Raw genomic sequence first — 24,087 nt, forward strand, 5'->3', positions numbered from 1 at the left:
ATGCAGGGTCCGGGGAGACCGGATATAGTGAATGCAGGATCTGGGGAGACCGGATATAGTGAATGCAGGGTCCGGGGAGACCGGATATAGTGAATGCAGGATCTGGTGAGACCGGATATAGTGAATGCAGGGTCCGGGGAGACCGGATATAGTGAATGCAGGGTCCGGGGAGACCGGATATAGTGAATGCAGGGTCCGGGGAGACCAGATATAGTGAATGCAGGGTCCGGGGAGACCAGATATAGTGAATGCAGGGTCCGGGGAGACCAGATATAGTGAATGCAGGGTCCGGGGAGACCAGATATAGGGAATGCAGGGTCCAGGGAGACCAGATATAGTGAATGCAGGGTCCGGGGAGACCAGATATAGTGAATGCGGGGTCCGGGGAGACCAGATATAGTGAATGCGGGGTCCGGGGAGACCAGATATAGTGAATGCAGGGTCCGGGGAGACCAGATATAGTGAATGCAGGGTCCGGGGAGACCAGATATAGGGAATGCAGGGTCCAGGGAGACCAGATATAGTGAATGCAGGGTCCGGGGAGACCAGATATAGTGAATGCGGGGTCCGGGGAGACCAGATATAGTGAATGCGGGGTCCGGGGAGACCAGATATAGTGAATGCAGGGTCCGGGGTTTAGTATCACTTTAACACATCAAAGTTGCAAAATTGCGTTTAGGCATTAACATTTGTTTTACCCTCAGTCACTAAGGGGTTAAAGTATAAAATCCTTTCTATCAAAAAGTGATTTTTTTTAACCATTAAATCGGCTTTTTCTGCACGCATACTTGAAACGCCCCTTTTTGATACCGAGAATTTTATGCATAAATTTGCTGTTGCTTGCATTGTAATACAAAGCTATGTATCTTTTAATCCTTTTAGGAGAAAGAGATTGCAGAGGTGGATTTTACTGAGCAATCATTGCAATAGCCAATAACAGGCTAGCACAGCGATCATGTGATTGTGAGCTGCCCCTCCCATCTCCCAATTGTTAGGACTAGACCAAAAGCCATTAATGACAGCCCTATTTCTGTGCTGAGAGCAAGCTTGCAGCACAAACTCAGGTTCAGTATATGCGGTGTCTGGGGAAAAAGGCCCACCTCTGTGACGCCGCATATGTGCGTAATGCCAGTGTCAATGGGTTAATGCCATTATATAAGATATGGATGCACTGATATTTCGGTGGCCGAAAAGTTTTGGCCCAAAATACCCCTTTCAGCCAATGGCCGAAATGAAAAAAGCACTAATACATGTGCTGAAGAAACCCCACCCCTCGCCGCTGCCCGCCCGCTGCTGCCACCCGGTAGTTCTCAGCCTTACCTGAGAAACCATCGATCCTGGCGCTGGGCATAGAGATGAGTGAAGGAAAGATGGCCACCACTCACCTCTATGCGCCCCTGGAGGACTGGAGCGATGTCACTTCCCGTTCCAGCCATTATTTTTAAGCACTAGATCAATGCTTTTTTTTAATCTAACACTTTACATTGCAGAGGAGAGATGTGGGGTCTTATTGACCCCATATCTCTCCATAAAGAGGACCTGTCACTAATTATTTCTATCACAAGGGATGCATGCATTCCTTGTGATAGGAATAAAAGTGATTACAATTTTTTTTTAAAGGGACAGTGCAAAAATAAATTAATAAATAAATAATAATAAAAAAAAGTTTAAAGTGCCCCCGTCCCACCATGCTCGCATGTAGTGGTGAACGCATACGAAGGCCACACTCACATATGTAAACGGTGCTCAAACCACACATGAGAGGTATCGCCACAAACGTCAGAGCAAGAGCAATAATTCTAGCACTAGACCTCCTCTGTAACTTTACACTACTAACCTGTAGAAATTTTTAAATCATCACCCATGGAGATTTTTAAGTACCGCAGTTTCACGCCATTCCATGAGTGTACACAATTTTAAAGCGTGACATGTTGGGTATCTATTTACTCACCGTAACATCCTCTTTATTTTACAATTTTACAAAAAAATCGGGGTATATATTGTTTTTTGTTTTAATCAGTGTATTTTTTTCCAAAAAATATACATTCATTTTTAAAAACTGCGCATTTCGGTTTTCGGCCAAGTGTATTTTGAATTTTCAGTTTCGGCACCAGAATTTTCATTTCCGTGCACCACCAATATAAGAAGCAACATACACAAAAACAAACCATTCTTACTTTGTATAGGGGAAATTTAATAAACTATTCAACGGTTTTCCTTTCAGATTTACAGTATAATTCGACAAAAAGCACATGCCTTCTGTGTATGTTTTTTTTGTTTTTGTTTTTTTAATTGAGAACATCCAGTAATTGGAAAGTGACTAAAATGTACATGTAACCATTTTGAGGAGAATACTTCACAATCATTGTAATAAATGTACAAAATATCATTAACATATACTGTCAATTTCTTTCAAATGTTAAAAATCTTATAATTGAGATCAATGAACAGCTTGAACAGATACACTTTTTGTTGAAAGGGTTTTAATAAATAACCATTTTTAACAAAATCTTAGTTTACGATGGACTTAGGTACTTGGTGGCTCTGGCAGAACTACAAGGCCCAGCAGGTTTTGTGAGCAAAAAAAAAAAAAAAAAAGATGAAAGTTTGGTCCTTGGATAAGTGGCATTCACAAGTGGTTTTTGTAAGAGGTTTAGTCATAACTTGATGCACTCTTACTGGGCCTAGAAATGATTCCAATTCTACAAAAAGCATCCTAGGAATGTAGAAGAATTGTGGGACATGCCACAGGACAAAGAGTGACCAGCCACTGACTCTAGAGTCACGCTGCTAAAGACATAACCTACACAGCAGCAATAAATACAAACACCAACAGGGCAAAGGTTTAGCAAGATGGCTGAGTTCTTGTTTGCTGTCAGGCCTGATTGTTTGGCGTGTGCACGTGGTGAGTGAAGACCCGGGCTCGCCCATTCCACTCAGAAAGAATGCTGTCTTGAAAGATCAAGTTCTTGGAAGGCAGTGGTACTCCAGCCTCTGCAAGGCCCGGTTGTCCCAGCAAGCTTGATGTTCCAGTCTCTGAGGTATACTCCATGGTAGATCCAGCTTCCTATAAAAAAGTGAACAACAGATTCAGTCCAGATACATATTCACAACTGATAAACTGTCAAATCTGGGCAGCAGGTCCAGTCATCTTAGGCCTGTGGGATAGATTTTCACTTTAATGCTGAACAGAAATTCAATCACCTTGTACAATGTGCTGGATTACTATGGGTTAAGTCCAGCGTTGTGCATGCTACTTCACTGGCACAACCAACATTTTTGCTGAGCACTGGGAGCATAGCTATTGCTATAGTTCTGGTGCTCCAACCCTGGACTTGCTGGTAACATGCAGCCGCTGTGCTCCTCCTTCTACACCTCCAAACCAATCTCAGAGCACTTAGAATTATGCGAACTCATTCACAAAATACAAGGGCTTTTGTGAATGAACAGCAGAGGGGAGGGGAGAAGAGGAGCGGGCAGGGCTGCTACTGTATGGGAAAACAGCGTTTCCTCTGTCAGAGCGCCACGTATAGCGATAGCTATATTCCAGGAGCTCCGTAAAATTATCAGATGTAAAAAAAAAAAAAAAGAGATAGGTCTATGAGGTGGCAAACACCTTCTTGCCAGAGTATGCCAGAATATTTTACAAAGTGGCTGAATTTCTGGAGTTCATCTTTAAACCTCTTCACGCCGGCCGAACACAAATGTGCAGCCTCCCGGCGTCTGGGCCTAGACACCAAGCGGCCGCACATTTGCGTTCTATTAAAAAAGGACATATGTGCGGAGAGCGCACGCACATGTCCGGTACTCACGGAAAGATCCCGATCTCCTCTTTTGATCGAGACCTTTCCCGATCATGTGACCACTGTCACGGCGGTCACATGACCCTAAACCCCGCCCTTCTTCCCAACTTCTGAAACTCTTAAAGGGCCGGGAGGCTCCGGAGTGAAGGGGTTAACAGCTTCTGATAACTTTTCCAGTAAGAAGTAAACTTGGACTGCACCTTCCTGCTCTATATTGGTCCTTAAATGTAGAGGAATGACCTCACAGACCAAAAGGGACTAGAGTCTAAAATACAGTCAGGAATGTGGCCAGGCTCAGCTTTGAGAGGAAAAGTGGAGATCTGCATATACGTTCCACTGCCCATATCTTTGGATCTACTGATCACTGACTTGTGGAAGGCAACCTCTGCTTATACATTTTTCATCTTATTCTCCCTTTTAATTGCCTAGACTTGTGATAAGTCCGCCTGTAAACATCTCCTGATATAGACACAAGCAGATCATGCTACATAAGTGAAAGTCCAGTCCACAGGGCCCAAATACCTTGACATGGCCCCTAGGATAGTTAAGACACAAAACAAGTTGTGTTCAAAATAATAGCAGTGTGTTAAAAAAAGTGAATAAAGCTCAAAATCCTTCTAATAGCTTTTATTTCCATACACACAAATGCATTGGGAACACGACACATTCTATTCCAAATCAAAACATGAAGAAAAATATATCAAATTTGTGTTGTTCCTCTAAAAAAATGGAAGAAAAGTGAATATTAGACGGTTCAAAAAAATCGCAGTGTTTGTATTCTTCTTTACAAACTCAAACATTCACTATATAAACTGAAAAATGTTTGAAGATTTTGCTTTCCTTTGAATGACTTAATGAATATTTGGTTGTAGTCGCACTGTTTCTGAGAACTGCTGTACATCTGTGTTGCATGGAGTCACCCAACTTCTGGCCCCTGTGATCAGGTATTCCAGCCCAGGATGATTGGACGACATTCCACAGTTCTTCTCTATTTCTTGGTTTTGCCTCAGAAACTGCATTTTTGATGTCACCCCACAAGTTTTCTATTGGATTAAGATCCGGGGATTGGGCTGGCCACTCTATAACGTCAATCTTGTTGGTCTGGAACCAAGATGTTGCACGTTTACTGGTGTGTTTGGGGTCGTTGTCTTGTTGGAACACCCATTTCAAGGGCATTTCCTCTTCAGCATAAGGCAGCATGACCTCTTCAAGTATTCTGATGTATTCAAACTGATCCATGGTCCCTGGTATGCGATAAATAGGCCCAACACCGTAGTATGAGAAACATCCCCATATCATGATGCTTGCACCACCATGCTTCACTGTCTTCACAGTGTACTGTGGCTGGAATTCAGTGTTTGGGGGTCGTCTGACAAACTGTCTCCGGCCACTAGACCCAAAAAGAACAATCTTACTTTCATCAGTCCACAAAATGTTGCGCCATTTCTCTTTAGGCCAGTCAATGTGCTCTTTGGCAGATTGTAACCTCTTCAGCACGTCTTTTTTTCAACAGTGGGACTTTGCGGGGGCTTCTTGCAGATAGCTTGGCGTCACATAGGCGTCTTCTAATTGTAACAGTACTCACAGGGAACTTTACACCTTCTTTCATCTTCCTGGAGCTGATTGTTGGCTGAGTCCTTGTCATTTTGGCTATTCTTCTATCCATTCGAATGGTAGTTTTTCGCTTTCTTCCACGTCTTTCAGGTTTTGGTTGCCATTTTAAAGCATTTGCGATCATTTTAGCTGAGCAGCCTATCATTTTCTGCACTGCTTTATATGTTTTCCCCTCTCCTATCAACTTTTTAATCAAGGTACGCTGTTCTTCTGAACAATGTCTGGAATGACCCATTTTCCTCAGAATTTCAGAGAGAAATGCACTGTAACCAGCATGTCCAACATTTGCTGCCTTCCTTCCTTAAATAAGGGCAATAATTGCCACCTGTTTTTCAAAGAATGAATGACTTCACTAATAGAACTCCACACTGCTATTATTTTGAACATGCCCCTTTCAATTAGTGATTCAATTACACAGAATTAGCAGCATGCATGTCATGACTGTTGGGTCTGTTGGATTTCTATTACTCTACTACACCTGATAGTAAATTATTTGCCATGTAGAAATATCATTTCTACCAAAAACAGTGATTGATCCGGTTAGTGATGTCTGACTGCTATTATTTTGAACACAACTATGTATATGTACACACCCACGACAGCTCCACTGTATAAAGAGATTACGCAGATTACTGAAAAGAGCTTATATCACAGGTACACCTCCATATGAGGTCAGAAAGAACAGTCACTATAAAAATTAGCGTGGCTTTCCACTCCTTGGCGCTGAGTGCAAGCAACTGTGCGCTCTCTCGGCGGCTGGGCCTTGGTAAAAAGGGGCTGCATATCTGCGTACTCAATGTAAACAAAAGATGTGCCAAGAGTGCATGCCCTGTGTGTTCCCGCCACATTTACTGGCGCCCCATGGAAAGGTCCTGATCGCTACTTGTGGTCGGGAGCTTTCCAATCATGTGGCCGCCGTGACAGCCAATCATGGTGGTCACATGACCCTAAACCCCTTCCCACCTCCCGGCGTCACAACCCCCTTAAAAGGATAGGAGGCGCTGGCGCCAAGAGGTTAAAGGGATTACCTGGTAATCTTTACTGCAGTCTTAAAGTGTAACTAAAGGCAATACGTTTTTAATGGATAAAGTAAGGGAGAGTTATAACCCGTCAGGTTTTTTTTGCCATCAATGGGACGCATTTTTGCATTGAAGTTAATAGGAGGCAGTGCACGGACCCAGGCATCAGCATGCAATTTGTTGAGCCCTGTTTAAAGATATAATGTTCCTGGGGTCCAAACTCTCTCTGTTAGAAGTACAATTGATAATGAAGGGATCGCTGCCATACTCAGTGTTTTTGGTGAAGTGGGTGTGGCTTCATGACATTCCAACGCGGGGGTTATTTACTAAATCTGGAAAGTGCAAAATCTGGGGCAGCTCTGCATAGAAACCAATCAGCTTCCGGGTTTTTTCTGTCAAAGCTTAATCGAACAAGCTGAAGTTAGAAGCTGATTGGCTCCCATGCACAGCTGCACCACATTCTGAGGGCTCCACAAATATTTGTTGGTCACTATCTGACATATAAGTTTCTGTTCTTATATATTACTACTGCATACATTACTAGCATTATTATAGCATGACTTGGAATGTTTGCTGTATGGTCTGTAAAATATTAAAGTCAGAACTCTGTTTCTATACCTGCACCAGCTCAGCACTGCAGCCTGTGCATTGTCATAAATAGCCAGACAACTAGCATTTTCAGAACAGATGTCAGTACCGACAGGCTATATTTTCCTGTGTGTTACTAAACCCCGGACCCTGCATTCACTATATCTGATCTCCCCGGACCCTGCATTCACTATATCTGGTCTCTCCGGACCCTGCATTCACTATATCTGGTCTCCCCGGACCCTGCATTCACTATATCCGGTCTCCCCGGACCCTGCATTCACTATATCTGGTCTCCCCGGACCCTGCATTCACTATATCTGGTCTCCCCGGACCCTGCATTCACTACATCTGGTCTCCCCGGACCCTGCATTCACTATATCTTGTCTCCCCGGACCCTGCATTCACTATATCCGGTCTCCCCGGACTCCGCATTCACTATATCCGGTCTCCCCGGACCCTGCATTCACTATATCTGGTCTCCCCGGACCCTGCATTCACTATATCTGCTCTCCCCAGACCCTGCATTCACTATATCTGCTCTCCCCGGACCCTGCATTCACTATATCTGGTCTCCCCGGACCCTGCATTCACTATATCTGGTCTCCCCGGACCCTGCATTCCCTCTATGTGGTCTCCCCGGACCCTGCATTCACTATATCCGGTCTCCCCGAACCCTGCATTCACTATATCTGGTCTCCCACAGTACACAGAACATGGAATTGCAATTATTGTAGTAAATATAAACTGCTCAATACCTTTCTTCATCAGCAGTTAGAACAGTCTTTTGACTTCAGCGGAGCTTTGGTTAAAGCTTGTAGGAGGAGTTTTCTTTCTGCTCCAGGAGGATGCAGAACCCCTGAACTCTGTCTGGACAATTCTGATTGGCCCTGTGCTGATCACATGAACTCTCCCAAGAAAAAAAAATTCCTCTCTAGCAATACACAGTAAACTGAGCATGTGCAAGTGGCTACGGATTCAGTCTGTCTTATTAGGTGGGCATCTGAACAAGAGGAGGGGCAGAGAAAACAGAATCAAACGGCCTTTTTACACAATGCAGAGGATTAACCCCTTAGGTTACACAGTGAAAATAACAAGCATGCTTTACTGCAGGGGTGTCAAGTTGGCGGCCCTCCAGCTGTTGCCAAACTACAAGTCCCATGAGGCATTGCAAGGCTTACAGATTCAAGCATGACTCCCAAAGGCAGAGGCATGATGGGACTTATAGTTTCGCAACAGCTGGAGGGCCGGCGGTTTGACACCCCTGCTTTACTGCATATACAGGTTGATTTTACTGTTGTGGGTTTAGTAACACTTTAAGCCAATGCTTCAGGATTTCTTTCAAAAATAAAAAAAAAAAACCCTCCAAGTCAGTTATATACAGTATATTGCAGTGATTTTAATAAATAAAGTTGCAAATTATGATCTGCATGTGTTTTATAGACAATGAGACTACTCCAAGGCTCTATTCACACTTGTGCAACTTGTCATGCGTCATTTTGTTGTGGACCTTTTGAATTATGTCTCAAAAACATGACTTTATCAAGACATAACATTATATGACAAGCAGCTCAGTATAGCCGGATGCTAAGAGTTAATTTTGTCTTGGTTGAACCCTCGAAGGACTCTAGTTAAGAAATGGATAGAATGGGGGAAGTGAGACTTTTCCAAGACAATAAGACTGTTTGGACTAGAGATGAGCGAAGAAATGAAAAATTCGATTCGACTGATTCGGCGAATTCGTGGACAATATTCGATTCGAGTCGAATAAATTCGCTGTGAATTTAACTTAAAAAAGGGTGTTTCTAGGCTTCAGAGAGACTTAATATTAGTGCAGAACACTGTACCTTTAATTTAAATGCCCTTGGAGTCTGCTGGGGAAGAGAAATAATACTGTCTGTCAGTATGACATGCAGATGAGTGCCGTCGATCTTAGAATCACTGCACACTTCACTCCTTTGGCCAGTCACGGGGCCAAAACCAGTGTTTGGAGCCACAGTGTGGCGGTGGAGGCAGCAGCAATGGGAGGCCATACAGCAACCTATGACAAAATGGAAACCAGCAGGAGCGTGAGGAGACCTGAAAGTGGCACATGGCAGAGTGGGAGCAATGGGAGGCGGTACAGGGACCCAGGTCACACTATGGGCCCAGCAGCAGCGTGACCAGGCGGTACGGGGGCCCATGGCCGATATGGGGCTTGGTGGCACCTATGGAAGGCCTGTAATCTGCCAGCAACCTATGACAAAATGGACAACCGCAGGAGTGTGAGGAGATTTCAAAGTGGCACATGGCAGAGTGGAAGCAATGGAAGGCCGTACAGGGACCCAGGTCACACTGTGGGACCAGCATCAGCGTGAACAGGCGGTACGGGGGCCCATGGCCGATTTGACCTCATTCATCCCATAGTCCTGCCGACTCACGAATAGCGTGGCCTCCTCAAAGGGCCTGAGCAAGCGCAGGTGTCACACATGAGCTGCCAATGGCTGACATCTAAGTTACACAGGGAGTACCTTTATCCGCTTTTAACATCAGGAAATCTGTGATGGCCTTTAGCTGTTCGTAAAGGCGGTCTAACATATGTAGGGTTGAATTCCACCTTGTTGCAACGTCACAGCATGAGGAGTCGGTACGGGGGCCCATGGCAGATTACATGTCTGGCAGCAGCTATGTGAGGCCCGTAATCTGCCTGCACCCTATGTCAAAAAATTTAACACACCAGCAGTGTGAAGAGACCTGAAAGTGGCACATGGCAGCAGAGTGTGGCGATGGAGACAGCAGCAATGGGAGGCCGTACAGGGACCCATGAGAGACTCTAGACTTGGCAGCAGCATGAGGAGGCGGTATATAGGGGCCCATGGCAGATTAGGGGCCTGGCAGCAGCTATGTGAGGCCCGTAATCTGCCTGCACCCTATGTCAAAAAATTAAACACACCAGCAGTGTGAAGAGACCTGAAAGTGGCACATGGCAGCAGAGTGTGGCGATGGAGACAGCAGCAATGGGAGGCCATACAGGGACCCATGACAGACTCTGGACTTGGCAGCAGCATGAGGAGGCGGTATATAGGGGCCCATGGCAGATTAGGGGCCTGGCAGCAGCTATGTGAGGCCCGTAATCTGCCTGCACCCTATGTCAAAAAATTAAACACACCAGCAGTGTGAAGAGACCTGAAAGTGGCACATGGCAGCAGAGTGTGGCGATGGAGACAGCAGCAATGGGAGGCCGTACAGGGACCCATGAGAGACTCTAGACTTGGCAGCAGCATGAGGAGGCGGTATATAGGGGCCCATGGCAGATTAGGGGCCTGGCAGCAGCTATGTGAGGCCCGTAATCTGCCTGCACCCTATGTCAAAAAATGTAACACACCAGCAGTGTGTGAGGAGACCTGAAAGTGGCACATGGCAGAGTGTGGCGATGGAGACAGCAGCAATGGGAGGCCGTACAGGGACCCATGAGAGACTCTGGACCTGGCAGCAGCATGAGGAAGCGGTATATAGGGGCCTATGGCAGATTAGGGGCCTGGCAGCAGCTATAGGAGGCCCATAATCTGCCAGCACCCTATGTCAAAAAATTCTACACACCAGCAGTGTGTGAGGAGACCTGAAAGTGGCACATGGCAGAGTGTGGCGATGGAGACAGCAGCAATGGGAGGCCGTACAGGGACCCATGAGAGACTCTGGACCTGGCAGCAGCATGAGGAGGCGGTATATAGGGGCCTATGGCAGATTAGGGGCCTGGCAGCAGCTATAGGAGGCCCATAATCTGCCAGCACCCTATGTCAAAAAATTCTACACACCAGCAGTGTGAGGAGACCTGAAAGTGGCACATGGCAGCAGAGTGTGGCGATGGAGACAGCAGCAATGGGAGGCCGTACAGGGACCCATGAGAGACTCTAGACTTGGCAGCAGCATGAGGAGGCGGTATATAGGGGCCCATGGCAGATTAGGGGCCTGGCAGCAGCTATGTGAGGCCCGTAATCTGCCTGCACCCTATGTCAAAAAATTTAACACACCAGCAGTGTGAAGAGACCTGAAAGTGGCACATGGCAGCAGAGTGTGGCGATGGAGACAGCAGCAATGGGAAGCCATACAGGGACCCATGACAGACTCTGGACTTGGCAGCAGCATGAGGAGGCGGTATATAGGGGCCCATGGCAGATTAGGGGCCTGGCAGCAGCTATGTGAGGCCCGTAATCTGCCTGCACCCTATGTCAAAAAATTTAACACACCAGCAGTGTGAAGAGACCTGAAAGTGGCACATGGCAGCAGAGTGTGGCGATGGAGACAGCAGCAATGGGAGGCCATACAGGGACCCATGACAGACTCTGGACTTGGCAGCAGCATGAGGAGGCGGTATATAGGGGCCCATGGCAGATTAGGGGCCTGGCAGCAGCTATGTGAGGCCCGTAATCTGCCTGCACCCTATGTCAAAAAATTTAACACACCAGCAGTGTGAAGAGACCTGAAAGTGGCACATGGCAGCAGAGTGTGGCGATGGAGACAGCAGCAATGGGAGGCCGTACAGGGACCCATGAGAGACTCTAGACTTGGCAGCAGCATGAGGAGGCGGTATATAGGGGCCCATGGCAGATTAGGGGCCTGGCAGCAGCTATGTGAGGCCCGTAATCTGCCTGCACCCTATGTCAAAAAATTTAACACACCAGCAGTGTGAAGAGACCTGAAAGTGGCACATGGCAGCAGAGTGTGGCGATGGAGACAGCAGCAATGGGAGGCCGTACAGGGACCCATGAGAGACTCTGGACTTGGCAGCAGCATGAGGAGGCGGTATATAGGGGCCCATGGCAGATTAGGGGCCTGGCAGCAGCTATGTGAGGCCCGTAATCTGCCTGCACCCTATGTCAAAAAATTTAACACACCAGCAGTGTGAAGAGACCTGAAAGTGGCACATGGCAGCAGAGTGTGGCGATGGAGACAGCAGCAATGGGAGGCCATACAGGGACCCATGACAGACTCTGGACTTGGCAGCAGCATGAGGAGGCGGTATATAGGGGCCCATGGCAGATTAGGGGCCTGGCAGCAGCTATGTGAGGCCCGTAATCTGCCTGCACCCTATGTCAAAAAATGTAACACACCAGCAGTGTGTGAGGAGACCTGAAAGTGGCACATGGCAGAGTGTGGCGATGGAGACAGCAGCAATGGGAGGCCGTACAGGGACCCATGAGAGACTCTGGACCTGGCAGCAGCATGAGGAAGCGGTATATAGGGGCCTATGGCAGATTAGGGGCCTGGCAGCAGCTATAGGAGGCCCATAATCTGCCAGCACCCTATGTCAAAAAATTCTACACACCAGCAGTGTGTGAGGAGACCTGAAAGTGGCACATGGCAGAGTGTGGCGATGGAGACAGCAGCAATGGGAGGCCGTACAGGGACCCATGAGAGACTCTGGACCTGGCAGCAGCATGAGGAGGCGGTATATAGGGGCCTATGGCAGATTAGGGGCCTGGCAGCAGCTATAGGAGGCCCATAATCTGCCAGCACCCTATGTCAAAAAATTCTACACACCAGCAGTGTGAGGAGACCTGAAAGTGGCACATGGCAGCAGAGTGTGGCGATGGAGACAGCAGCAATGGGAGGCCGTACAGGGACCCATGACAGACTCTAGACTTGGCAGCAGCATGAGGAGGCGGTATATAGGGGCCCATGGCAGATTAGGGGCCTGGCAGCAGCTATGTGAGGCCCGTAATCTGCCTGCACCCTATGTCAAAAAATTTAACACACCAGCAGTGTGAAGAGACCTGAAAGTGGCACATGGCAGCAGAGTGTGGCGATGGAGACAGCAGCAATGGGAGGCCATACAGGGACCCATGACAGACTCTGGACTTGGCAGCAGCATGAGGAGGCGGTATATAGGGGCCCATGGCAGATTAGGGGCCTGGCAGCAGCTATGTGAGGCCCGTAATCTGCCTGCACCCTATGTCAAAAAATTTAACACACCAGCAGTGTGAAGAGACCTGAAAGTGGCACATGGCAGCAGAGTGTGGCGATGGAGACAGCAGCAATGGGAGGCCATACAGGGACCCATGACAGACTCTGGACTTGGCAGCAGCATGAGGAGGCGGTATATAGGGGCCCATGGCAGATTAGGGGCCTGGCAGCAGCTATGTGAGGCCCGTAATCTGCCTGCACCCTATGTCAAAAAATTTAACACACCAGCAGTGTGAAGAGACCTGAAAGTGGCACATGGCAGCAGAGTGTGGCGATGGAGACAGCAGCAATGGGAGGCCATACAGGGACCCATGACAGACTCTGGACTTGGCAGCAGCATGAGGAGGCGGTATATAGGGGCCCATGGCAGATTAGGGGCCTGGCAGCAGCTATGTGAGGCCCGTAATCTGCCTGCACCCTATGTCAAAAAATTTAACACACCAGCAGTGTGAAGAGACCTGAAAGTGGCACATGGCAGCAGAGTGTGGCGATGGAGACAGCAGCAATGGGAGGCCATACAGGGACCCATGACAGACTCTGGACTTGGCAGCAGCATGAGGAGGCGGTATATAGGGGCCCATGGCAGATTAGGGGCCTGGCAGCAGCTATGTGAGGCCCGTAATCTGCCTGCACCCTATGTCAAAAAATTTAACACACCAGCAGTGTGAAGAGACCTGAAAGTGGCACATGGCAGCAGAGTGTGGCGATGGAGACAGCAGCAATGGGAGGCCGTACAGGGACCCATGAGAGACTCTAGACTTGGCAGCAGCATGAGGAGGCGGTATATAGGGGCCCATGGCAGATTAGGGGCCTGGCAGCAGCTATGTGAGGCCCGTAATCTGCCTGCACCCTATGTCAAAAAATTTAACACACCAGCAGTGTGAAGAGACCTGAAAGTGGCACATGGCAGCAGAGTGTGGCGATGGAGACAGCAGCAATGGGAGGCCGTACAGGGACCCATGAGAGACTCTGGACTTGGCAGCAGCATGAGGAGGCGGTATATAGGGGCCCATGGCAGATTAGGGGCCTGGCAGCAGCTATGTGAGGCCCGTAATCTGCCTGCACCCTATGTCAAAAAATTTAACACACCAGCAGTGTGAAGAGACCTGAAAGTGGCACATGGCAGCAGAGTGTGGCGATGGAGACAGCAGCAATGGGAGGCCGTACAGGGACCCATGAGAGACTCTGGACTTGGCAGCAGCATGAGGAGGCGGTATATAGGGGCCCATGGCAGATTAGGGGCCTGGCAGCAGCTATGTGAGGCCCGTAATCTGCCTGCACCCTATGTCAAAAAATTTAACACACCAGCAGTGTGAAGAGACCTGAAAGTGGCACATGGCAGCAGAGTGTGGCGATGGAGACAGCAGCAATGGGAGGCCATACAGGGACCCATGACAGACTCTGGACTTGGCAGCAGCATGAGGAGGCGGTATATAGGGGCCCATGGCAGATTAGGGGCCTGGCAGCAGCTATGTGAGGCCCGTAATCTGCCTGCACCCTATGTCAAAAAATTTAACACACCAGCAGTGTGAAGAGACCTGAAAGTGGCACATGGCAGCAGAGTGTGGCGATGGAGACAGCAGCAATGGGAGGCCGTACAGGGACCCATGAGAGACTCTAGACTTGGCAGCAGCATGAGGAGGCGGTATATAGGGGCCCATGGCAGATTAGGGGCCTGGCAGCAGCTATGTGAGGCCCGTAATCTGCCTGCACCCTATGTCAAAAAATTTAACACACCAGCAGTGTGAAGAGACCTGAAAGTGGCACATGGCAGCAGAGTGTGGCGATGGAGACAGCAGCAATGGGAGGCCATACAGGGACCCATGACAGACTCTGGACTTGGCAGCAGCATGAGGAGGCGGTATATAGGGGCCTATGGCAGATTAGGGGCCTGGCAGCAGCTATAGGAGGCCCGTAATCTGCCAGCACCCTATGTCAAAAAATTAAACACACCAGCAGTGTGAGGAGACCTGAAAGTGGCACATGTTTGAGGCATGATTCATGGCGGATTTAGTCAGTTGTGTCAGGAACTGGTGGTTTGAAATCCAGACTAATCCACGCCTGATTCATTTTCACAAACGTGAGTCTCTCCACACTTTGGGTGGACAGTCGTGTCCTCCGCGGAGTTACAATACCTCCTGCCGCACTAAACACGCGCTCCGATGCCACGCTACTGGCCGGGCATGACAGCCTTTCAAGGGCAAATTCAGCTAGTTGGGGCCAAAGGTCAAGTTTCGTTGCCCAGTAGTCAAGGGGATTGTCTACCTCGGTTGGCAGGGTGCTGTCCAAGTAGGCCCAAGCCTGTTGTTTGAGCTCCTGCTCCAGGTCCACCTGATGCTGCTGCTGCTGCTGCGGCTGGTTAGTAGTTTCCTCACTGCGCTGGTGAAGAAAGCTACTCATCATCGACTGCAGACTGAGGCAGCCGCTGCTGGTGGAGCTGCCACTGCTCCTACCACCCCACCCCTCCCCTGCTGCCATGCCAGCGGAACGCGAGCGCACAGGGCCCACAGTGTCTGAGGATGGACGTTGGCGCACAAAGGCAGAGACCAACTGACTACATAGGTGGTTTTTATAGTACGTAATTTTGGCCTCCCTCTCAGCAGGTGTGAAAAAGGCCACCATTTTGGACCGGTAGCGAGGGTCCAACAAGGTGGACAGCCAAAAGTCATCCCTCTGTCTGATGGTTATTATTCGGCTGTCGCTACGCAAGCAACCGAGCATGCTATGGGCCATTTGTGCCAAGGAATGCGAGGGACTCCCTGCCTCCATCTCCACAGCATACTGCCACGGTGCGTCTGGGTCCTCTGTCTCCTCCTCCTCCTCTACCAGATGCTCCTGCTCCTCCACTCCTGTCCGCTGAGTGGAAAAACCACCCATTTCACTCAATAATTCCTGAGCACAAATGTCCTCCTCTACCTCCTCCTCTTCTTCCTGTCCTGCCCCCACAGGGGTCATGTGGCGTTGAGATCTGTGCGCCACGTCTACCGCACCCTGACCAGCCATTGTTAACAGCATTTGTTCCAGGACGTGCAACAGAGGAATGACGTCGTTCATCCCATAGTCCTGCCGACTCACGAATAGCGTGGCCTCCTCAAAGGGCCTGAGCAAGCGGCAGGTGTCACGCATGAGCTGCCAATGGCTGACATCTAAGTTACACAGGGGAGTACCTTTATCCGCTTGTAACATCAGGAAATCGGTGATGGCCTTTCGCTGCTCGTAAAGGCGGTCTAACATGTGTAGGGTTGAATTCCACCTTGTTGCAACGTCGCAGATCAGGCGATGCTGTGGAATTCCGTTCTGCCGCTGCAGCTCAATGAGGGTGTTCTTTGCGGTGTAGGAATGGCTGAAATGCATGCACAGTTTACGTGACATTTTAAGGATGTCTTGCAGTGGGATGGTGGATTTTAGGAACCGCTTGACAACCAGATTGAACACGTGAGCCATGCATGGCGCATGGCACAACCTTCCTTGACGCAGAGCAGACACCATGTTCTTTCCGTTGTCAGTCAACATGGTTCCGATTTTTAGTTTGCGCGGAGACAGCCATCTGTCGATTTCTCTGTTCATTACACTCAGCAGTTCCTCCCCTGTGTGACTACGTTCGCCAAGGCATACCAGGTGCAGCACAGCGTGACACCGTTGCGCCCTGCACATGTGATATGCCGGTCGGGTAATGGGACTTGGCACGGGGGTGGCGGCTGAGGACACGGCGGAAAAAGAGGTGGTAGAGGCGGACATGCTTGCTGGACCAAGGACGTGCAAACGTGGAGGCAAAAGCGTCGTGACCTGTCCAAGTTGCTGGTGCGGCTGTGCCGGCACCACGTTCACCCAGTGGGCCGTAAATGACATGTACTGTCCCTGACCGTAGTTACAGCTCCACACGTCGGCGCTGCCGTGCACTTTGGCAGAGACCGACATGCTCAAAGACTGGCCCACCATCTCTTCTACATGTGAATGCAGGGCTGGCACTGCCTTTTGGGCAAAGAAATGACGGCTTGGCACTCTCCACCGCGGCGCGGCACAAGCCATCATTTCTCGGAAAGGTGCTGAGTCCACCAGTTGGAAAGGGAGGGACTGCAGCACCAGCAACTTGGACAGGAGGACGTTCAGCTTTTGCACCGTCGGGTGCGTGCTCGCAAACTGTTGTCTCTTGGATACGGATTCCAAGAAAGACTGTTGACGGAATCCGAGAAGAGGAGTAGCAGGAGAAGGAGCATCTGAACGAGCGGAAGATGCCAATGAGCGACAACTCCCCTCAGCAGAGGTGTTGGAGCCTTGACTGGCTGATAGAGGGCGATTGACGACGTCGGGTGACGGAGCAAGTAACGGAGCGGGTGATGGAGCGGGGGCTGGGGCAGGCAGAACCGCCGTATGTTTATCACGGTTTTCCCAGGCCACCGAATGGTGACGCTGCATATGCTGACGCAACGCTGTAGTCCCAACATGGGCCCCCTGGCCACGCTTGCATTTCTGGCCACATAGTCGACATACGGCTACGTTTACTTCCTCGGGCGGCTTGAGGAAAAATTGCCACACCACCGAGTAGGAAACTTTGCCCCCGCTACTCTTCACTGGCTGACTGCTACTTCCTCCGTGCGCAACGGCACCACTACTGGCCGTGGTGGTAGGCTGCAGTGGAGCTGGTGCTCTACTCCGTGGACGTTTGGCTCCACTGACACTGATGCGACCCTGCTGCTGTCTCCTGGGCAACCCACCGACTGTTTTGCTCGCTGCCAAGCTGCCACCCTCTTCTCCTGATGATGCGGAAGAAATTGCCTGATGACGACGAGGCTGCCAAGTGCGATCAACCTCCTCATCATCAAGTAGGGTCTCCGCCTCACTACTAGCCCCCTCGGCTGCGTCTGGGTCAGGAGACAGACCTGTCTCTAGACCGGCTACCGAGCCACTCTCCTCGCCAGTACTTGTTCGCTTGGCTGCTGAAAAGGCTGATGTCTCCCCCCGTTCCTGACCGCCCTCTGTTAGCTCTTCCTCACTGTACAGTGGGGCTGAGCCCACAGCATGCGATACTTCGCTTGGTGAGGGAACAGCAAAGGACAGGGGCAGGTAGAGGACACGTGATTTCAGTGGGCTTGGTCCCGGGCCATGCCAACTAACGGTTGTGTCTGACGTACCCACCGACCGTTGGCTGTAGGTGTCAGAGGTGACCTGGGAAGAGGAAGACGACCGAGCCAACCAATCAATGACGGCAGGGTTGTCGGTGGAGACACGACCGCTGGATGACACCGGGAGCACTGGCCTCTGGCTGCGAATACTGCTGCCTCGACCCCTTCCTCTGCTGCCACGTCTGCTCGCTCCTAAAACATTGCCTCCTCTGCCACTCCTCTGCATGTTGTCTGACATACTATTTAATTCAACGATTAGGTGTCCCTGAGTAACAATTCTCTGGCACTCAGTAACAATTCTGTCTGTCCCTGAGTATGAATTCTGTGGCCCTGAGTAACAATTCTGTGTCTGTGCGAGTAACAATTCTGTGTCTGTGCAAGTAACAATTTTGTGTCTGTGCGAGTAACAAATCTCTGGCACTCAGTAACAATTCTGTCTGTCCCTGAGTAACAATTCTCTGGCACTCAGTAACAATTCTGTCTGTCCCTGAGTAACAATTCTCTGGCACTCAGTAACAATTCTGTCTGTCCCTGAGTATGAATTCTGTGGCCCTGAGTAACAATTCTGTGTCTGTGCGAGTAACAATTCTGTGTCTGTGCAAGTAACAATTTTGTGTCTGTGCGAGTAACAATTCTCTGGCACTCAGTAACAATTCTGTCTGTCCCTGAGTAACAATTCTCTGGCACTCAGTAACAATTCTGTCTGTCCCTGAGTATGAATTCTGTGGCCCTGAGTAACAATTCTGTGTCTGTGCGAGTAACAATTCTGTGTCTGTGCAAGTAACAATTTTGTGTCTGTGCGAGTAACAAATCTCTGGCACTCAGTAACAATTCTGTCTGTCCCTGAGTAACAATTCTCTGGCACTCAGTAACAATTCTGTCTGTCCCTGAGTAACAATTCTCTGGCACTCAGTAACAATTCTGTCTGTCCCTGAGTATGAATTCTGTGGCCCTGAGTAACAATTCTGTGTCTGTGCGAGTAACAATTCTGTGTCTGTGCAAGTAACAATTTTGTGTCTGTGCGAGTAACAATTCTCTGGCACTCAGTAACAATTCTGTCTGTCCCTGAGTAACAATTCTCTGGCACTCAGTAACAATTCTGTCTGTCCCTGAGTAACAATTCTCTGGCACTCAGTAACAATTCTGTCTATCCCTGAGTATGAATTCTGTGGCCCTGAGTAACAATTCTGTGTCTGTGCGAGTAACAATTCTGTGTCTGTGCAAGTAACAATTTTGTGTCTGTGCGAGTAACAATTCTCTGGCACTCAGTAACAATTCTGTCTGTCCCTGAGTAACAATTCTCTGGCACTCAGTAACAATTCTGTCTGTCCCTGAGTAACAATTCTCTGGCACTCAGTAACAATTCTGTCTATCCCTGAGTATGAATTCTGTGGCCCTGAGTAACAATTCTGTGTCTGTGCGAGTAACAATTCTGTGTCTGTGCAAGTAACAATTTTGTGTCTGTGCGAGTAACAATTCTCTGGCACTCAGTAACAATTCTGTCTGTCCCTGAGTAACAATTCTCTGGCACTCAGTAACAATTCTGTCTGTCCCTGAGTAACAATTCTCTGGCACTCAGTAACAATTCTGTCTGTCCCTGAGTAACAATTCTCTGGCACTCAGTAACAATTCTGTCTGTCCCTGAGTAACAATTCTCTGGCACTCAGTAACAATTCTGTCTGTCCCTGAGTATGAATTCTGTGGCCCTGAGTAACAATTCTGTGTCTGTGCGAGTAACAATTCTGTGTCTGTGCAAGTAACAATTTTGTGTCTGTGCGAGTAACAAATCTCTGGCACTCAGTAACAATTCTGTCTGTCCCTGAGTAACAATTCTCTGGCACTCAGTAACAATTCTGTCTGTCCCTGAGTAACAATTCTCTGGCACTCAGTAACAATTCTGTCTGTCCCTGAGTATGAATTCTGTGGCCCTGAGTAACAATTCTGTGTCTGTGCGAGTAACAATTCTGTGTCTGTGCAAGTAACAATTTTGTGTCTGTGCGAGTAACAATTCTCTGGCACTCAGTAACAATTCTGTCTGTCCCTGAGTAACAATTCTCTGGCACTCAGTAACAATTCTGTCTGTCCCTGAGTAACAATTCTCTGGCACTCAGTAACAATTCTGTCTATCCCTGAGTATGAATTCTGTGGCCCTGAGTAACAATTCTGTGTCTGTGCGAGTAACAATTCTGTGTCTGTGCAAGTAACAATTTTGTGTCTGTGCGAGTAACAATTCTCTGGCACTCAGTAACAATTCTGTCTGTCCCTGAGTAACAATTCTCTGGCACTCAGTAACAATTCTGTCTGTCCCTGAGTAACAATTCTCTGGCACTCAGTAACAATTCTGTCTGTCCCTGAGTAACAATTCTCTGGCACTCAGTAACAATTCTGTCTGTCCCTGAGTAACAATTCTCTGGCACTCAGTAACAATTCTGTCTGTCCCTGAGTATGAATTCTGTGGCCCTGAGTAACAATTCTGTGTCTGTGCGAGTAACAATTCTGTGTCTGTGCAAGTAACAATTTTGTGTCTGTGCGAGTAACAATTCTCTGGCACTCAGTAACAATTCTGTCTGTCCCTGAGTAACAATTCTCTGGCACTCAGTAACAATTCTGTCTGTCCCTGAGTAACAATTCTCTGGCACTCAGTAACAATTCTGTCTGTCCCTGAGTATGAATTCTGTGGCCCTGAGTAACAATTCTGTGTCTGTGCGAGTAACAATTCTGTGTCTGTGCAAGTAACAATTTTGTGTCTGTGCGAGTAACAATTCTCTGGCACTCAGTAACAATTCTGTCTGTCCCTGAGTAACAATTCTCTGGCACTCAGTAACAATTCTGTCTGTCCCTGAGTAACAATTCTCTGGCACTCAGTAACAATTCTGTCTATCCCTGAGTATGAATTCTGTGGCCCTGAGTAACAATTCTGTGTCTGTGCGAGTAACAATTCTGTGTCTGTGCAAGTAACAATTTTGTGTCTGTGCGAGTAACAATTCTCTGGCACTCAGTAACAATTCTGTCTGTCCCTGAGTAACAATTCTCTGGCACTCAGTAACAATTCTGTCTGTCCCTGAGTAACAATTCTCTGGCACTCAGTAACAATTCTGTCTGTCCCTGAGTAACAATTCTCTGGCACTCAGTAACAATTCTGTCTGTCCCTGAGTAACAATTCTCTGGCACTCAGTAACAATTCTGTCTGTCCCTGAGTAACAATTCTCTGGCACTCAGTAACAATTCTGTCTGTCCCTGAGTAACAATTCTCTGGCACTCAGTAACAATTCTGTCTGTCCCTGAGTAACAATTCTGTCTGTCCCTGAGAATGAATTCTGTGGCCCTAAGAATTCTCTGGCACTCAGTAACAATTCTGTCTGTCCCTGAGTAACAATTCTCTGGCACTCAGTAACAATTCTGTCTGTCCCTGAGTAAAAATTCTGTGGCCCTAATAACGTTTCTGTGGCCCTAAGTAACAATTCTCTGGCACTGAGTAACAATTCTGTCTGTCCCTGAGTATGAATTCTGTGGCCCTAACTAGCGTTTCTTTGTCCCTAAATAACGATTCTGTGGCCCTCATTAACAAGTCTGTGTCCCTGAGTAATGGTTCTCTGTCCCTAAGTAACTTCTCTCTGTCCCCAATTCTCGTTTCTGTGGCCCTAACTCTGTCCCTGTCCCTAGTACAGAGCGGTCTGCCTCTGTTCAATGACTGCAGGCAAATGAAGATTTCCAAAATGGCCGCTATATATACCTCGACCATTACACAGTGCTGGCTGGCTGGCTGCTGATTGGCTGATGCGATCACATGTCGTTGAGGAATGCATTATGGGGCAGCGCGCCTTGTCTGCGCGCCTTCCCCGACATCCCCGCTCCGTCGCCGCACATGTCAGCCGCCATTTTCGGAAAAATTTCGATTCGCGCGTCCGAATTAGGCTGTTTTTCGGATTCGGCACGAATCGAAATTTTTCCGATATTCGACTCGAATTCCACTTCGGATACTTCGATTCGCTCATCTCTAGTTTGGACTGTCAACAAGTACTATTTGTATATTGAGGTTGAGAAGAATGCATACACAAAAAGTCAAACAGACTGCCAGATAGGACTTCGACTTTCAAACATTTTAACAATAATGAGACGGGAACTCAACTGGTTGGAAGTTTACCCAAACCCTGCAGAGTGTGATGAACCAACAGACCTCTGAAACTATCACAATATACTATTGTCCACCAAGGGTGAAAGTATTAATAGTTGTTTACTGTGACTCCAATACAAGAGCCAGGCAAACAGAGAGTTTTTCCCTACCCATAGAAAATGTGGTTCTAAAATCAAAAGGCTAAGAATTGAATATATCCATCCACAGAGGTATACCAAAAACATATTATAAATGAGATGTTATAAAGGATAGGTTTTACACACCACCAAATGTTCAGCAATGGGAATTATATATCACTAACTTGAGTATTGAGATGATGAAAAGTAAGATGTATTATAAACTAGCATTAGTTATATGTCTTATCAGGAAACAGACAGGATGGTATTTCAAGCACGAATAACTGAATATACACCTATATTCCATGGTCCCTATTTAGAATATTATAGGTATGATCACTTATATATCTGGAAAAAGACGTATATTTAATCCCTGTAATTACCTTAAAATTCCACCCGAGGTATGAGTCATCTCAAATACTCAAATTGTTCTATGATACATGACCGCCATCTGGCGGGCAGGTGAGAAATAGCTTATGTACACACATTTCTCAACTAGCCAATCAAGAAGCCTGGTGGGAAGGTATCTTAGAACAATGGATTAGTTGGTATAAAAGCCCTTGTACCTTTAAAAAAAAGGGAAAAACTCATTAAAAGAAAGAAAGAAAACCTGACTGAAGAAAGACCTGATGAGAAGAATCTGAAGACATCTGAAGAGACCTCTCTATAACCCCTCTCCCATCCTTTCAAATTTCCAAACTTTACTAAATTGCTAAACCTCTGTCCTTCTAACTTCCTACATTCTCCCACACTATTGAACTCTATCTCACTTTCCCCTGTGGTCATCATTCTGAAGGTGTTCCATTGCCAGCTAAATCCACGGGAGAGTTTCCTAGTTTGAATTCCGGGTGTGGTGAGACTGTTAATTTAATTTTGCATTGCCTATTTTTTTCTGTTGTGTAGAATCATAGAATTACCTTAGTGTATCACAACAATATTGGGTAGTTATATATATGTAAAGAGATCCTGTTTTACTGTTAAAAATTGTTTGGTGCCATATTATAATTTTTTTTTTCATATTTCATAATTTATTAAATATTAATAATCAGAGTATAATTTATCAAGGAATATCTTCTTTCAATCCTATGGCCACGGCTTGTGAGAATATAGCCTTTGAGATACTCGAAATTATTAGTTATTAATAAATTTAATTTTTAATCAGATCATTTAGAAATTGTGATATTGATTTAAGTATTTGGAAACATTAGTATTGTGTATTACATTGGTAGGGTATGTCTTTGATTGTGTGTATTAATATTCATTTATCACCAGTCTTTTGCGTTTTGTGTTAATATATATATAATTTTTGTACATAAATAAATTTTTATATTTATCTATTATAAGGCAAATTTTGTGTGTATGGTACGAAATCATATTGGCTAAAAGAATTCAAGGTATAATAATAAGTGGTGATCAAATTATCAAGGTGTCCAAATTATTGGTTTACTAAATATTTGCCGTATTTTAACGGCTGGAGGCACTGTAATATCTCATCTAAGGGAAAGGGACACGCCCTTTATAAGTAAAATATATCCTTACATAAACCACCACAATTTGACATCACAGTCACATGACAAGTCGCAGCCTATTCTTTTCAATGGCACCTGTTCAAATTGGTGCGACTTAAAGTTGCAGCAACTTTGAAAATGTGCCTGCCCTACTTTATTGCGACTTTTGGTGTGACTTAGAGTGTAAATTTAGATCAAAGTTGCATCAAAGCCATACTCCAAAGTCGCACTGAAAATT

The 24,087-nt window shown here is 47.3% G+C and overlaps 1 protein-coding gene across 3 annotated transcripts in view; it reads right to left on the reverse strand.

Annotated features, from left to right (window-relative positions):
• Positions 1-2,170: 2,170 nt before the first annotated feature.
• FAM91A1 (family with sequence similarity 91 member A1) overlaps positions 2,171-24,087 on the reverse strand; it is a 135,169-nt gene continuing 113,252 nt past the window's right edge. For all 3 annotated transcript variants that reach the window (XM_089677525.1, XM_089677524.1, XM_089677526.1), the window contains one exon: positions 2,171-3,067. In XM_089677525.1, the coding sequence (XP_089533651.1) occupies positions 2,876-3,067 (192 nt within the window). In that variant the 3' untranslated portion in view covers positions 2,171-2,875. The remainder of the gene's footprint in view (positions 3,068-24,087) is intronic.

The sequence above is a fragment of the Staurois parvus genome, unplaced genomic scaffold, assembly GCF_062004578.1.
Source record: "Staurois parvus isolate SC_StPar_1 unplaced genomic scaffold, SC_StPar_1.0 ptg000187l, whole genome shotgun sequence".
NCBI classification, from domain to species: domain Eukaryota; kingdom Metazoa; phylum Chordata; class Amphibia; order Anura; family Ranidae; genus Staurois; species Staurois parvus.